We start from the raw sequence: 16,101 nt of genomic DNA on the forward strand, positions 1-16,101 counted from the left end.
CGTAGAGGACGTGGTTTATGTCCGGAGGCGGGATGTTCCATATGTCCTTGCCAACACCGAACCTTTGGGCTACACCATGTAAGTGCAAAGCTCGGGGAAGGAAGAAACATGAGCTTACCGCGAAAGACAAGGGCGGCAATAGCAATGGCAAGGCCCTACATCGATTAGCGTGTTTCCAGGTTGTTGGCCCGAAGTGACTTACTACGCTAAGAGTGATGGCGAGGTCATCCATGCCATAATTGCGATTGAGCACCCGAGCGGCAGTTCTCATCAGGGCGCAGATGATCATGATCACCAGAAAAGTGATGCTCACTATGAAGAGCGCCTCGGTCGGGGCTTTTGGTGGGACACCACAGACGGATTCGGAGAATCTCTTCACAGCTTTTCTACGGTCAATCGTTGTAACGACACGACGGGCGCTGATGGGATTCAGTACCAAAGATCTCCGTAACAGAGCAGGCCTTCAGGACACACGATTCCATCGCCTTGGCCAGCGTCTTGTCATGGCAGAAACAATCGATGTCCGTCAGCCCGCATGATGCCTTGGATGCAGACTCGGTGATGCATTTTAACTGCCGCGGTTAGCAGGATAGCGAAGAGGGAGCAGGCGACATACGGCGCACTCGGGAATGGTTTCGATGGGCGGCAGGCTGTCGAGGAGACCCATGGTTGCCGCATGGAGCGCATCCGGGGTTGAGCTGGACGGGCCTTCCAGCTCTTTAAATCGGCACGCGTCCCAGCACGGGCGTTGATCTCTTTAAAGAGCAGCTCCAGTGCCGGCAGAAAGGAGCGGATCGTCGCCATGAGGTCTGGCCAGGGCAGGTGGAGTCTCTGCTAACCAACTCTATTTAATGGAGATCTCCGAGCCTCCGACGCAAAAGGGTTCCTCAAGAGCCCCGTGAATCATGTGTGCCATGTGCTTGCTTGGCTTTGCGGTGCATTGCTTGCTAAGGGGCAGTTCAGGGTCGTGTTGTTCGACGAAACAATGGGCATGTTTGGGCCAACGGCGGATCTGATCGCAGCAACCGGCCTACAGGGAAGGTGGCGTCCGATTCGATGAAACTCAAATTGCATTCTGAAACCGTTGTCCGACTGGGCCGTATCTCGTAAGGGTGCATGATTCGTGTGTTGGGCTCTGGCCCTGCAGGGCCTGTCGATCGTCGCGGAGGTTGTCCAACCCTGGTTGGCAAAGTTTGGATGCGCTTTATGGACTGCTTCAATGCAACAGGACATTACTAATGTAGTAATGACCATCGTACTCATACTAAGTCGGCGTTCAGCCCAAAATTGGCTGCTCGGGGCTCATCAAGCGAACCATGGAAGAGCTGCGGGTCTGCTCCGTGACGATTCAGATCGTGGGTTGTCGTGTTTGGTGTAGAGCGATCTGTGCCGTGCCTTATATTATTCATCTCACTTCCTGCTGAATTATGCCGTCATTGTTGAGTCCTCTCGATCGACATCCTATCGCTCGAAGGCGCTCGACGGGAGAGCCGCTTTGACGCTCATCATCAGGTCTGCTTTTTATCCGCAGTCGAGATAAATGCTCAAGGCAAGCTCATGAGTTCGTAGTAGCGTCCGCGGGACTTGACTGCCCGTTCTGCGTATCTTGCTGCGCACCTGCCTCAAGGCCAGGTGCAGGCTCGAGGGCTCTTTCTCTTTTCAGACTGCACTGCACACTGTTTACACAGCCGCCTCAGACGCCGTCTCCCACTATGCAATCTTTGCAGACTGTGCGATCGCTGCGGCCATGGCGTCCTCCTCGCAAGACCCGCAAGGCACCAGCGAGCCTCCCAAAAATCGATACCGGAGTTTTGCGGGCATACGCGAACACAACAATGTCACTTTCCACATCGCTGGATGCGCCTACTTCTGGGCCATCTCGGAAGCACTGGAGAGAGCCAGAGAGTCGGTCTGGATCATGGGATGTGAGTGCTCTCCCATCTCTGCAGTCCCAAAGCTTCCGCTGACGGTTCAGGGTGGGTATCGCCAGAAGTCTACCTCCGACGACCTCCTTCGAGAAACGAAGGCTACCGGCTCGATCGGATGCTGAAAGCGGCGGCCCTTCGCGGCGTGAAGGTCAATGTGGTCGTCTACAAGGACATTCCTGGAGCCATGTGCTGTGCGCTCCCTGATCCCCGAGGAATCACAGTGTCTTACAGATGCGATAGTGAACTCGCAACATACAGAGGACGTCCTGCACAACCTCGACCCGAACATCTCCGTTCTCCGCTATCCCGATCACAACCCCATGCGTGGTTACCCTCCGTCGCACCCGAGTAATCAGAAACATGCCGCGCGAGGAGATGTTGGGCTTCGCAAACTGTCCGACTCGAGACTCGAGCGATTCTTTGATCATGAGGGTTACCCGGGGCTGGCCTGGGCTCATCACGAGAAGCTGGTCATTGTCGACCAACAGCTTGCATTCATCGGTGGCCTCGATCTTTCCTTTGGACGATGGGACCCCGTTCAACATCCAATCGCCGACTCTCATCCATGCAAGGTCCACCCCACTGTCTTCCCCGGCCAGGACTACAACAACGCCCGAGTTGCGAACTACACGGACCTCGAACACTGGGAGAAGAACAACCTAGACCGGTCAGTTACGCCACGCATGGGCTGGGAGGATATCTCGGTCAGCCTGACCGGGCCTGTCGTCGTCGATCTCTGTCATCATTTTGTTGACCGATGGAATTTCGTCTGCAAAAGAAAGTATTTCTCGTCGACGTCAAGGAAGCCTCTCCCGCCGCCAAAGCCATTCCTGCCGGATCCCTATGCCGACATTGGGACAATGGACTGTCAGATCGTGCGAAGCGCTACCGGGTGGAGCCATGGCATCCTCACGGAGTACAGTCTCTGTAATGCCTATCTCGATATCATTGCCAAGAGCGAGCACTTTGTCTACCTCGAGCAGCAGTTCTTCATCACCTGCGCTGGAGGCGAAGACGAGACTGTCTGGAATAAGGTCGGTGAAGCCTTCGTATCGCGCATTCTGCGGGCTGCGCGCGAGAAGAAGCGATACAAGGTCATTGTGGTCTTGCCTGCATTGCCTGCTTTTCCAGGAGACATCAACGCGCCTTTCAAAGGCAATATACCGCGCGCGCTCATGAAGCTGCAATTCAATTCCATCAACCGTGGTGGCTCGAGCGTCTTTGACAGACTCAAGCAAGCCGGTCTCAATCCCGACGACTACATCCGCTTCTTCAACTTGAGGAGCTACGACCGCCTCAAGCCCCAGTGCCTGGCTGAAGATTTCCTCAACCCGTTCGGACTCCACGTCAATAGCGAGGCTGGAGCGCCAAAGGCACCAGATGTCGCAGCCGGAACTCAACCACCTTCTGAAGCCCAATGTACGTCCGACTATAACTGGGATACCGTCAGTTCCTGTTGCATGCTGCACGGGCCAGACATTAGAACGGCTCCTTGGCCATATAACGCCGCTTTATCGGAAGTAGACGCCTTCGTCCAAGAGGAAGTATATGTCCACAGCAAGCTATTAATCGCGGACGACAAGGTAGTTCTCTGCGGCTCCGCGAATCTGAATGACCGGTCACTCAAGGGAGGCCGGGACTCTGAGATTGCGGTCGTCGTCGAGGATACACATGAGCTGGCTTCGACTATGCATGGTCAGGACTTCCAGGCGAACTGGTTCGCTGCCATTTTCCGCCGATACCTCTGTCGAAAGCACCTGGGTCTTCTGCCGCCGCAAGACATGCGCATTCCGGGCGACTACTTCATTCCTGCGCCCGCTTTCAGTGCGTATGACTTTGGCTCTCAGGAAGATCTTCTTGTACGGGATCCGTTGAGCGATGATTTTCTCAATTACTGGGACCAGGTCGCGCGGCGGAACACATTGGCGTTCCGCAAGGTTTTTAACTCCCTTCCAGATAACGGTGTGAAGGACTGGAACGATCTTCGCTCGGCAGCCTTGAAGACTACCCCCGGACATGTTTGCAAAGCCAACTTCTCCACCGGCGAGCAGGCGATACATGAGATCAAGGAAGAGCTCTCGGCGATCAAGGGGACTTTGGTTGAGATGCCGTTGGAATTTCTGGCCAATTGTGATATTCAGCCAGAGGGCGCGGCATACAATATGTTCACCAGGCCGGGGTTGACCTAGGCTGCGGGACAGTGGTAGGAGGCATGGATTGAAGTCATTATTTTTAACTGAGTTGCAACCAGGACTTGAGGCGTTGCTGACGGGGTTGTTTTAGGGGCTTTCTCCTTCAATTGGGCTACCACGCTGGCCTTGATGCATGTTATCGTAGTAGTGATTGAGTCGTTCCGGCACTGAGGATCCTTGCGTTTGCATTCGCGGGCTCCATCGGGGATGATTGCGAAACCTTCTTGTCATCCCATAGCTTCTCTTGTTAGGCCCTTTATCTCTATTGGGAAGTCAATGCCTTTGCATATCTAATCCGACGGCCTCTTCGTTCTAGTAGCAAGGACCGGCCAGTCATGAAGCTGTCCAGGTCGCATCTTGGTCATCCGTTTCCACACCGATTGCAGATCACAGCCAAAGAAAGCAATGTGTGTATATCGGCATCGAACCATGGTCGAGTGCAGCTGACGAACGAGTGGCTTGGCTGAACCAGCCAGCCACAACATGTAGGCCAGGTTGCAGTGTACTTCTCCGTGACGTCTCAGAACGAATTGGTGATATAATAGAACCCTATTATGCATGGGTGCTTACCCTCGCATCGACCACAACAAGAGAATACAGTCAATGGAACGCTGTGTCACCAGAAGTAATGAATCATTGAACATTGCAATCTTGGTTCGGGCTTGTATAGGACCGTCCTCGAGATGGAGGGCTGAGATTTGCACGGTGTAGCTGAGAACGCTTTGCATGTCGCTGCTTCCAGCCAGCCACCAACTCCTGGTTCTGTCGTCACCTGGGTCGACTTTGCTGCAAGCAGTCACGGTGAACCTCATCCCTCTCTGAGCCATCCTCGACTATAAATATCAGTATCTTCTCGCTGTCAGGAGATCTTTCCTCATCAATTTAATTCCAGAAACAGCGGTCTTACTTACCAAAGAATAAACGATACTAGTTCCTGATCAATAGCGACCATGTCCGACTGCCACGGTACGTTCGGACAGGCCTTCATATATGCAGTGCTAACTCGTCCAGACCATCATCACGCCCATGGCGCCATCGGCCAAGCCGAGGGTGGTATAGGCCACATCACCCGGTACTCGGACGGACGGCCCACGCGATTTTCCTTCGAGCGGCGCTTCAACCGGGTGCCGCATGTCCAGATCACACCGGATTTCGGCGCTGACCCGCACACGGATTTCAAGAACTTTTGGATATACTTCCTCAGCAATGGCGGGCCGGCTGTGGATAGGGAGGGGTTCAGTCTGGGGGTCTTCACTGATGTTGGGCACTCGGTGACCTTTAGGTGGACGGCGATGGAGATTACGGGCCGTGACTAGGATCCTTGTACAGGGTGAAGATGAGGGTATGGGAACTTCAAGGCGAATGATGGAACATAGTATTTTTGATCCCGGCAGTATAGGTGGTTAGGATGATGCAGGCTTGCTTTGGTGATAACCAGATTTGCGATGACAGCGTCTTCCATCCTTGCCGAGTACTAGAGCTTCACTTGAGTAGCACTGACAATCGTTCGATATGCTCTATGTCGCCTCAAGGTCAAATCTGCAACGCCAATGCGGGACAATCCGGGGTTCCCGCAGTTCGTATGGGCCTATTGTCATCGGAAAGACGCATTCTTGCCGAAGATTAAGCGAAGAAGCGCAGAGTAAGCCGGGGCAAAACGCACAGCCGTCGCCGGATTTAGCTTCAGGCGTTGCAGCAACCTCAACCTATCACACTACATCCTCGTCACTTATCGCCGGGGCCGTATCTCCTCTTTTGCTGAAAAAGGCAAGGGTCCATGAAGAGCAAGAGGCATCCGGAGAGATGATGACGTACAGAGTAGACACCGGAAACTGGAATCCGTCGATGCAGACGCTTTGGGAATGATCTGCTGCGGCGCTACCCGATCATACCCCATGGGGTGTCCCCGCTATCTCACTCCGTTACCCGGATAGTGGAGTTGTTGAGTGACTTGATGAAGTGTACATGATGCGAGCTGTTGCCCTTGAAGAGGGCCGGATGCCGGCTCATCGAGTCGAGATGCCCTTTCCACCGGAACTGGCGGTGAAACGCAGTGTTGATTCTCGAATCCGGTCGAAACTGCCGGAGCTCGAAGAGAAACGCACTATCCCAGACTCAACTAGCGCAGAGTTTGTGAGCGCCTTGACTTTGTTGTCCAATAAGTGTTGCCGTAAACCTTGGAGACATGCTCTTTGCCCTCCTATTGGACATGTGCCCCCCTTGTCACCCCAGATCGTCACCCCGGCCTCTGGATTCTCTCCGATTCCATGCAACGACCGCATGTCAAGACCTTGGAAGGCTTGGGTCGGCCTTTGACCGGTCGTGTGCCTGCTGGAAAGCAAGGAGTTGCCGTAATATCCTCGGTCTTGGCCCGGCCATAAATTCGTCCTTCGTCCCTTCCTTTCCGGTGTTTTGCTCTACATACAGGCTACAGATCTGGTTCAATAATCTATCATATACTAAGAAGCATCATGGCGGATAAGGTCGAAGCTGAAAGCGCCTCAATACAGCCTCAATCCTCTGTCCGAGACAGCCAATCCTCCATCAAAGGAGACGTCCAACATGCCGAACTATCCCGACAAGTAGAACCGTACGGCCCGCCCGGTCTTCGGGGTGTCATTGCAAACCCTTTCGTGCTGCTCTGCGCGGCATGCTCAACGCTTGGAGGGTTGACTTTCGGCTATGATCAGGGCGTCATCTCCGTTACGCTGGTCATGCAGCAGTTCCTCGATCGGTTCGTCGAGGTTGCCGATGGCCATCCGGGTTCAGGATTCTGGAAAGGCCTCATGACTGCTATGCTTGAGTTGGGTGCGTTTGTCGGTGCTCTCAACCAGGGATGGCTTGCCGATAAGATCTCCCGACGGTACTCTATCGTCGTGGCAGTCGCCATTTTCATCGTCGGTTCGGTCCTGCAAACTGCCGCTGTGGATTATGCCATGCTTACCGTCGGTCGGACCATTGGAGGTATCGGCATCGGTATGCTGTCGATGGTGAGTTCCCCATCAACTCCACTGGATACTTGGAAATATCACCCCTCAGTGCGAGGATCTAACCAGCAAATCAGGTTGCCCCGCTTTATATTAGTGAGGTATCACCACCGGAATGTCGAGGTGCATTGCTTGTCCTTGAAGAATTCTGCATAGTCCTTGGGATCGTGATTGCGTACTGGATAACATACGGTACACGGTTCATGGATGGTGAGTGGTCATGGAGGCTTCCATTTCTGTTGCAAATGGTGCCGAGTTTCGTCTTACTGGGAGGAGTAATCGTGCTTCCATTCTCTCCTCGGTGGCTTGCCTCCAAGGGACGCAACGACGAAGCTTTGCAAAGTTTGAGCAGGTTGCGACGACTGCCTACGACCGACCACCGTGTCCAACAGGAGATGCTCGACATCAAGATTGAAGTCCGCTTTCATCAGGAATTAAACGCGGAAAAGCACCCATCCATTCAAGGGCCGGGTGCTAAGAAGGGTTTGCTTCGCGAGTTGGCCGGCTGGGCGGACTGCTTCAGGAGCGGATGCTGGCGGAGGACGCAGGTTGCGGTTCTGGTCATGTTCTTCCAGCAATTCGTCGGTATCAACGCCCTGATCTACTACTCTCCCACGCTCTTCGAAACCATGGGCCTCGAATACGACATGCAGCTCCTCATGTCCGGTATCATCAACGTCACACAACTCGTCGGTGTCTGCGCCAGTTTCTGGATGATGGACGGCTTCGGCCGTCGTCCTCTTTTGCTCTGGGGCGCCGCCATTATGGGTATCTCGCATATTATCATCGCCGCTCTCGTGGGTATTTACTCGGACAACTGGCCCGCGCATCGAACCCAAGGTTGGACGAGTGTCGCTTTCCTGTTCTTGTATATGCTCGCGTTCGGTGGGACTTGGGGATCGGTTGGTTGGGCGCTGCCGGCTGGTAAGGCTTCCTTCCTTAAGAGCTTTTTGGACCGTCGTAACATATCGCAGAGGTGTTCTCGTCTTTCCTTCGTGCGAAGGGTGTCGCTCTCTCAACCTGCGGCAGCTGGCTTTTCAACTTTATCATCGTGAGTAACCTTTTTCTGGCACAACCGATGGCGTACTAACCGCAGCAGGGCCTCATCACTCCACCTCTGATCCAAGACACCGGGTACGGCGCTTATGTTTTCTTCGCCGTATTTTGTATCCTCGCCTTCATTTGGGCGTTCTTCTGCGTCCCGGAGACTAGTGGTCGGAGCCTGGAACAGATGGACGCGGTCTTCAAAGATAACTCGAGTAGTGCGGAGCGCGCGCGGAGGCAGGCGATCGAGAATGAGCTCATGGGGGAGCATCACAGCATTGCGGGGGCTTAGACACTGGCTTCTTATGATTCATGTAGATATCACATAGCGAATTGTTTCTAGCGTTTCTCGATCCGGAGTGGTACCTGTTTCATGCTTCCGATTCCTGAAGAGCTCACTCTTTCCACAATCTCAAGTCGGACCATGTCCGCGCCCCGCGTTTTGCTCAAACCAACATACATTGATCATTCTTCAATCGAAAGATGGGCATTAACAACGACAGTTTCAACTCAGCGAGACTTGGGACGATGCTGGAAGAGGTGCGAGTCTGCGAGACTTAGCGAAAATTGACTTGCGGCGAAGGCTTGTTGACGGCAGAAACTCTCACCGCCCAGTCAAGGGAGATGGTCAAAGACGGACAATAACAACCCCGTACTCCGCTCCACCTCGGACAAAGACAAAATACCACATAGCTTCAAGGGATTCAGCAGCACTGAAAATTGATATATACGTCGATGGCTCGTACAGAGCATCCTGCACCTCGAATGTACAAAGTACGTCTGATCGCCAGTACCTACCGATGCACGCGACAGTCCACGCTAGCCGTTTACGGTATAGTGGTCGGGTGATCACGGGACGGAATCCGAAACACCAACTTTTTGATATGGGCACGAAAATTCATTCATCATCATCACTATATACAATCAAATCATCTCGCATCTATGCCTCTTCCTTCATCTCGACCTCCGTCCCATCCTTCTTGTGAACAGCGGCGAGCTGCGCCTCAGCGACCTCTCCCTGCGGCAGCTGCCTGGCCATCGAAACGATCTCCCAAGGCGACGATGCGTCGCGAAAGACCTGGTTGATCAGCTCCAGGTTCCGGTTCATGGTCTCTGGGTAGAAGAAGTACACGCCAATCGGAATGCACGCGGAAAGAACGGTGTACATGACGTAGTACTTGTACCCGATCGTGTCGAGGGCCACCGGAGTCACCATCACCACCACGAAGTTCCACAGCCAGTGGTTCGCCGTCGAGAAAGCAGACATCGCAACACGAAGACGCGCAGGTGCCACTTCAGTTGTATATAGAAAGTTACCCCCGAGAAAACCGATGGGATAGAACAGGTTGAAGAGGAAAATGAAGACCGCGGACGCGATGGAGGCGCCCTTGTTGTCGGACCCCATACTGTTGGTAATTGCCATGGCCATCATGCAGCAAGCCATTCCAGTGCCGCTAACAATGAAACAGATGCGACGGCCGAGACGATCGATAGCATAGAAGGAGATGAAACAGCAAAGGAACTTCCAGGTCAGGGCGCACGAGGCCAGAATCTTGGCAAGACTCTCACTCATGCCGAGGTTCTCTTGGAAAATGGTCGAGGCGTACACGGAGATCAGGTTTCCTCCGCACATTTGCTGGAAGAACTGAAGCATCATGCATAGGGCGAACCGATAGAGCAGCTTATCCTCGTCGTTTTTGTCGAACATCTCCATGAGCGAGCCCTTGGCGTGGGAAGTCAGTTCGAGACTGGTTTGGATGCCAGCAATCTCTGCCCGGACTTCTTGTTCTGTGGCCTCGTCACCTTTCAAGGTAGCAAGACTCCGTTCCGCTTGTTCAATGCGGTTGACCTGGACAAGCCATCGAGGGGACTCGGGGAACATGAAAACGGAGAGCAAGATCATGAGTGAGGGAAGGAGCGCGATTGCCAACGGCACGCGCCATTGTGTCGTGCTTTCATCGATACGGCTCAGACCGAAGTCAATCCAATTGCAAAGGGCATAACCGAGACACATGAACATTCCATCGAGGATGACATGCTGACCGCGGTTTTTGGCCGCAGACGACTCACTCTGCCAGACCGGTACAGCAACACTGAACTGGCCGGTTCCCAGACCAAGGATGACACGGCCGACAACAAATTGAGGAATACCGTACGAGGCCACCTGCAGAACCTGGCCGATGATCGTCAAGATGGCACCGATGAAAATGGTCTTTCGGCGACCAAACCGATCCGAGAAGAACGTGGTGGAGAGGGCACCGATAAGAGCACCAATCTGGAAGGCAGCAATAACGGCACCCTTCTTGGTCGAGTTGTTGCTCTTCACGGCACCAGTGGTGTGGACGGTGTCGATATCGGGGAATGTTGATACCCAGCTGTCGAGAGTGGCGAGAGGACCCAGGCCGGCCTGGTTGTAACCAAAGACGATAAACGCCGGTGCGCCAATGAGCAACACCTGCAGGGAGTGCAGCAGCTTCCCTGTGGCGCCGAAGATGGTAGTTACCCGGTCAGACATGGTGAGAGTGACTGGAGAGGGTGAGGGCGAGAGACAGCTGGAGAAAACTCTGACGGGAGCAGAAGAGGGGGAAAGGGCTGCGGCATCTTATACAGGACCCCGTGGAGAAGGAGGGCTAGGACTTAGGAGTCTCAGTCATCCCCTCACTCTCAACAGACCCCATCTCTGCGTCCCCACAGAGCCGGTGAGACTGAGGGGAATGATGGAGAGGGCCATCGAAGAAGAATTTCTCATCACGCGGGCGAATTGTCTGGGTCCAGAGTCTCAGGCACTGTGTGAGAAACAGCGGGGTTACCGTACCAGCTCGTACCGTGGCAGCGAGGCTCCACTGTGACCGCACATTCGCTTGTCCGGTCAGCGCCTCAACTGAATCATGCTCGAGATGATAAGGTCGGAGACAAGGCATGTATCGGGGGTCGTACTCCGGCTGGTACATCCCTACATACTATGCCTTTAACGCAGCATAACACCGTAACGTCGACATCATACACTGTAGAAGCAATAGACCGCCGCACGCAGAGAATATTCTACGAGCGGCAGATCCTCGGACGAATCTGAGAATATCTCCGGTGTCAACACCGTCATCCGTGGATGTGGAATCTCTGTGTGGAACCATGGTCTGACGCTCGGCCAACCTCCGGCCTGCAGTCGCCTCGGATCGGCATTTTCAGCGCATGCCCAGATCCCGAGTCAAGGCTTGACTGTCTGTCGCCAGCTCTTGCTGGCTAAACGCTTAAAGCTTGGGCTCCTTGGCAGCTGTCTGCGAACAAGATCAGCACTGGCAGCCTGGCACAGGGCTGAGAGCGAGGACCTTGCGAGGCCTAACTACACATCAGCATCTCAATCTCTGAGCCTATCTACACCGGAGTCTGGATTGAAGCATTTAAGCATAAACAGTGGGATCCCGAGCCCTCCATCGGCAGCGACTCGGAGTGCAGCAGGCCGTCTCAAAGGATTCTTCGGTGGCAACCAGGTCAGAATTCCATTAGCAATCCCAACAGCTCATTGGTCACTCGGCCGACTTGCCCTCGGTAAAATTGCACAAGAACGGCCCATTTCTGGTCTAGTTTAGCCGTGCGAGCCGGTCGACTGCAACGTTGCAAGCCGCCTGCTCGGACTTTGGAGGCCGGTCTCGTATACTACTCCCAGACAACCTTATTTCATGATTCGTACATCATCCTGCTTCCCCGACCCGAGATATTCTCGTCGATGCGGAGATATACGAGACGATTATCGTGGGAGAGTCTGGAGAATGCGCCACGACCCCATGAATTCCCCAGATGATGTCGTAAGTGGCCAGCTCGTCTGATTCCGGGGGTGATGTATGGCCTCGTTTTGAGTCAGGGCGTCGGGGTACTCTCGGCACGCGTCGTAAGTATTACTACATAGCACGGCCGAAGACCGAGATAGGAGTAGGACGATGTGGACTGTGCTCAGCCTCTTATCCCCAACGTTTACATCTGCATATTAGCAAACGCTACTGCAATGCAACGGACCACGGGCCTTTCATACAGCTTGACGCGTCAAACCGCATGGATTCGATCCCTGTTCTCTACAACTGCTCCGAAGAGACGATGCCACTTTGTTATCAGATTTCAACTCCTCTTCGGATAATGTGCATGTCGAGAAATGCTCCGCGTGATCTGACTCCGCTGTCAAGGGGGACCCCGGACAACAGGTTCGCGTGGTCCATCTTCAGTTTTCTAGCTTGAATCCTTATTTCTGGGCATTCGGACATTGCCCGTCGTCTCGCTCAACCTCTCCAGCAACGGGCAATTCTGTTAGTAGTACAGAATCTTGCCAAGCTCACCTTGTCTTGGTTGATGACGGCTGAGTTCAATCATACGAGAATTCTAGGCACTGCTTGATTGTGATCAAGATTGCTAAGCAGTGGTGACCCAAGGCCTCAGCACGGCTTGGAAGCTTGGAGTCATCTCAGGCCTTCGCCCACGAATGTTTGGTGACCCTGGAATGTCGACTAACAGTAACAGTATCCAGTCGCTTTCAAGGCCGAATTGTGCCAGTGTTGTCTTTGGTGACCCCGTCGGCTGTTAGCGTTTCAATCTCAACCTTCTTTCTTCCTCCGGCCGTGGCCGGCATTCTCTTGCTCTATATGTACCTTATTGCGAGTGGCTCTGTCAGTGTGCACTTTGTCCAACGCGGCATTGGACCCGGTCCGGGCTTCATATCAGTCAGACGGTACATCGGCTCTCCAACGTAGGAAGCTCGACTTGTAGCAGAGCTCCATTGGGGTGAGAACTTGGTTACCTCTTCGTAGCTTCGAACATGTACTAGGGGCCTCGAACAAGATGAGGAGATGAGATGTGTAATGAGCTTAGCTATACTGGAGACAATGGAACCTGCCAACACAAGGTAATTGTTAATGATGATACATGTCCATACCATCTACAAAGCAAATTGAGGCTTTTGATTTATGTCTACCTGTCTTTATCTTCCTGTTTAATATCTTTATCACATCGGTTTCCTAGAGAAACTTTTCGAAGCGATTTGAATGGATGGTACTTTGTAGTTTGGCCGACGAATAGGGACGATAGGAGATCTTTCCTACTTGTTGGCTATTGCTCTTGCTAGTATAGGCTTCATTGCCTTCGAAATGGTCTATGAGTTCATTTAGCAACTCGCTCCTACCCAGATTTATGTCTACCTGTCTTTATCTTCCTGTTTAATATCTTTATCACATCGGTTTCTTAGAGAAACTTTTCGAAGCGATTTGAATGGATGGTACTTTGTAGTTTGGCCGACAAATGGGGACGATAGGAGATCTTTCCTACTCGTTGGCTATTGCTCTCGCTAGTATAGGCTTCATTGCCTTCGAAATGGTCTATGAGTTCATTTAGCAACTCGCTCCTATCCACGGCGTTGTGTTATTATTAGGCGATCTTGCAGCACGTTCTGCGGTATGAGACTCAGCAAAGTTCAGATATATATGTATCCAGCACTCGATGAATATCCAAATTTCATCCAATATGTCTCTGCTAACAAGATACAATAGACTTGTCACGCTCCGTACAAACAGATGCTCCAATATAGCAATTTCAAGCTTGTCATTTCAAGATTTAGATTCTCAGTGTGCTTTAGTGGTGACCGCATCTTGTCTTGTGGATAGTTGACCTCATGATCGTCACTTTCCCGGAACTAGCACGCCATCCTTGCTCAGAATCGCATTTGCTATGTAAACGACGCCTACTCAAGTTAATTAATTGGCTAATCACTGTCCCTGGACATGGATAAGGATGGATGATGAGTGTTGTTGCGCTCGGGGCAAACGCATCGTGTCACATGACTGGTCAACGAGCTGGAGCTGTCAGATATGATGCCTTTAACCTCAGGCACCAAGCTTCAGGCATCAAGCCTACTAGGCGAGGCATTCAGGCACCAAGGCAACCAGGCAGTCAGATCTTGTTTCAGGCCGGCGCCACCCGCCCTTGTTCTTTGTTCATCAACAGCTCTGAGTGCTTTGTTCTATATTTCTTTGTTGCCTTTGAGAACTGCCTTTGAGCTGTGTCTTTATCCGAAACGCAGTCCGTCCGGCCTACTCTTTTCCGTCGACCCGATTTTTGACGTCAAGCGGACAATCGCCGGTTGTCGGAGCCTCAGCTGCCGGACTGCCTATGCCCGGGTCTGGGCTGGGCCTCGATGCGAGCATTATCTTGCAGGTTGGCGTATCAACTTCGATTCTGCATACTTTGCTAGACTGGAACGGACATTACGGTGCTCTACTGTTGCAAAGCCAAGTGTCTCAGTATCTAGAGTCTTTTTGACTTCGGACGTCGAGACGAGCCTCGAGACGGAAATCGCGCAGGACAACGTAACCGTCGCTGAACAATAATGCCAGAAACAAGATGAATACTTCGGCAATGGCCAATCAGGATATCGGCATTGCATCGTGCCTGCGCTGTCCAGGCCCTGGGGCCAATTCGCCGAAGTTCGGCAGTTTGAAAGCTGGGGGATCGCTCCGATGATGTATGTTGAAACGGCGGGGAGACTCGGAACCGTGGGTCTGCGTCTATATTGTCTTGTTTTCGTGGACGGAGTAGATATGGCTCGGGGGTCGGTATATATAGAGGCTGGTATCGTTAGAAATAGCAGGGATTGCAGGTCAAATTTACTTACTACTACATAATTACTACACCATTTCATGCTTCATAGAGAATAGACAGCATGGCTCCCTCTATCAACGACTTTCCTATTAGTGACACCCCCTCCGCCTGCCGGGTCGGCATCAACGGGTTCGGACGGATAGGTACCTAGACCCTTTTCCCAAGGTGACCTTGTACTCACGATGAAATAGGCCGCAATGTCCTCCGCGTCGCGCTCGCCCGAAACGACATCCAGATCGTCGCCATCAACCACACCTGCCTCTCCGTCCAAGACCTCATCTACCTGATCCGCTACGACTCGTCCATGGGCAAGCTCTCCCCCGACATCCCCATCCACGCCCTCTCCGAAACACGAATCTCCGTCAAGGGCCAAGAAATCGCACTCACCTCGGAGCGGGACCTCAAGAAGCTGGACTGGGCGTCGCTGGGCGCAGAGTACGTGGTCGAATGCACCGGCAAGTTCACGAAGCGGGAGCAGGCGCTGGACCATATCACGTACGGGCGCGCAAAGCGGGTGGTCATCTCGGCGCCGAGCTCGGATTCCCCGACGTACGTGTACGGCGTCAACGCGGATGAGTACCGGGCGGAGGAGGAGCAGAGGGTGGTTTCGTGTGCCAGCTGTACGACCAACTGCGTGACACCGGTGCTCAAGGTGCTGCAGCGGGAGTTTGGCATTACGCAGGGGTTCCTGACGACGGTGCATGCGGCCACCAAGTCGCAGACGGTGATTGACGGGTACAGCAAGAAGAACCGACGGTTGGGTATGTGCCAGCAGTTGGAAGATTGGAGGTGTGCTAATCAGGCAACACAGGCCGAAGCGTCTTTGACAACATCATCCCAACAACGACGGGGGCGGCCAAGGCGATCGCATCGGTGCTGCCTGAACTGACTGGCAAAGTGACCGGGGCATCGATCCGCGTTCCCACGTAAGTTTCTGATTCTGATTCTGATTCTGTTTTGTCGTGAGAGGCTGAGTCTGACTGGCGTTTTCAGCCCCAATGTCTCGCTTATCGACCTGACGGTCAGCACCGAGGCGCCCACTTCGCTGGCCGAGATCTTAGCGGCGTTTAGGCGGGCGGCAAAGAATGAATTGGCAGGAGTGCTGAGTGTGAGCGATGAAGTGCTGGTGAGCAGCGACTATCTGGGAGACTCGCACAGTGCGATTGTGGACGCGGCGGCGTGCAGCGAGCTGAACCCGCAGTTTTTCAAGATCATGGCGTGGTTAGGGATGGACAAAATGGCTGACGGTAATTACGGAAAGTTGAAATTTAAGGATTTTTTCGGTAAGGAATGATTCCTGACGAAAGAATAAAA

At 53.2% G+C, this 16,101-nt stretch overlaps 4 protein-coding genes across 4 annotated transcripts; 3 read left to right on the forward strand and 1 right to left on the reverse strand.

Annotated features, from left to right (window-relative positions):
• Nucleotides 1-1,747: 1,747 nt before the first annotated feature.
• DSM5745_09355 (uncharacterized protein) lies at nt 1,748-4,117 on the forward strand (the record flags this gene model as incomplete). Its single annotated transcript, XM_026751371.1, has 3 exons — nt 1,748-1,925; nt 1,976-2,119; nt 2,169-4,117. The coding sequence occupies 3 exons, from the start codon at nt 1,748-1,750 to the stop codon at nt 4,115-4,117; spliced, it is 2,271 nt and encodes a 756-aa protein (XP_026600457.1).
• A 2,474-nt stretch (nt 4,118-6,591) lies between these two features.
• On the forward strand, nt 6,592-8,443 carry DSM5745_09356 (sugar porter family MFS transporter; the record flags this gene model as incomplete). Its single annotated transcript, XM_026751372.1, has 4 exons — nt 6,592-7,110; nt 7,185-8,031; nt 8,082-8,158; nt 8,207-8,443. The coding sequence occupies 4 exons, from the start codon at nt 6,592-6,594 to the stop codon at nt 8,441-8,443; spliced, it is 1,680 nt and encodes a 559-aa protein (XP_026600458.1).
• A 648-nt stretch (nt 8,444-9,091) lies between these two features.
• Nucleotides 9,092-10,666, reverse strand: DSM5745_09357 (sugar porter family MFS transporter; the record flags this gene model as incomplete). Its single annotated transcript, XM_026751373.1, has 1 exon — nt 9,092-10,666. One exon carries the CDS (start codon nt 10,664-10,666, stop codon nt 9,092-9,094), a length of 1,575 nt encoding a protein of 524 aa, XP_026600459.1.
• Nucleotides 10,667-14,848: 4,182 nt separating this feature from the next.
• DSM5745_09358 (type I glyceraldehyde-3-phosphate dehydrogenase) lies at nt 14,849-16,081 on the forward strand (the record flags this gene model as incomplete). Its single annotated transcript, XM_026751374.1, has 4 exons — nt 14,849-14,930; nt 14,979-15,548; nt 15,599-15,713; nt 15,781-16,081. 4 exons carry the CDS (start codon nt 14,849-14,851, stop codon nt 16,079-16,081), a joined length of 1,068 nt encoding a protein of 355 aa, XP_026600460.1.
• Between the last annotated feature and the right edge of the window lie 20 nt (nt 16,082-16,101).

This window comes from Aspergillus mulundensis (assembly GCF_003369625.1).
Source record: "Aspergillus mulundensis strain DSM 5745 chromosome Unknown scaffold_11, whole genome shotgun sequence".
NCBI classification, from domain to species: Eukaryota; Fungi; Ascomycota; class Eurotiomycetes; order Eurotiales; family Aspergillaceae; genus Aspergillus; species Aspergillus mulundensis.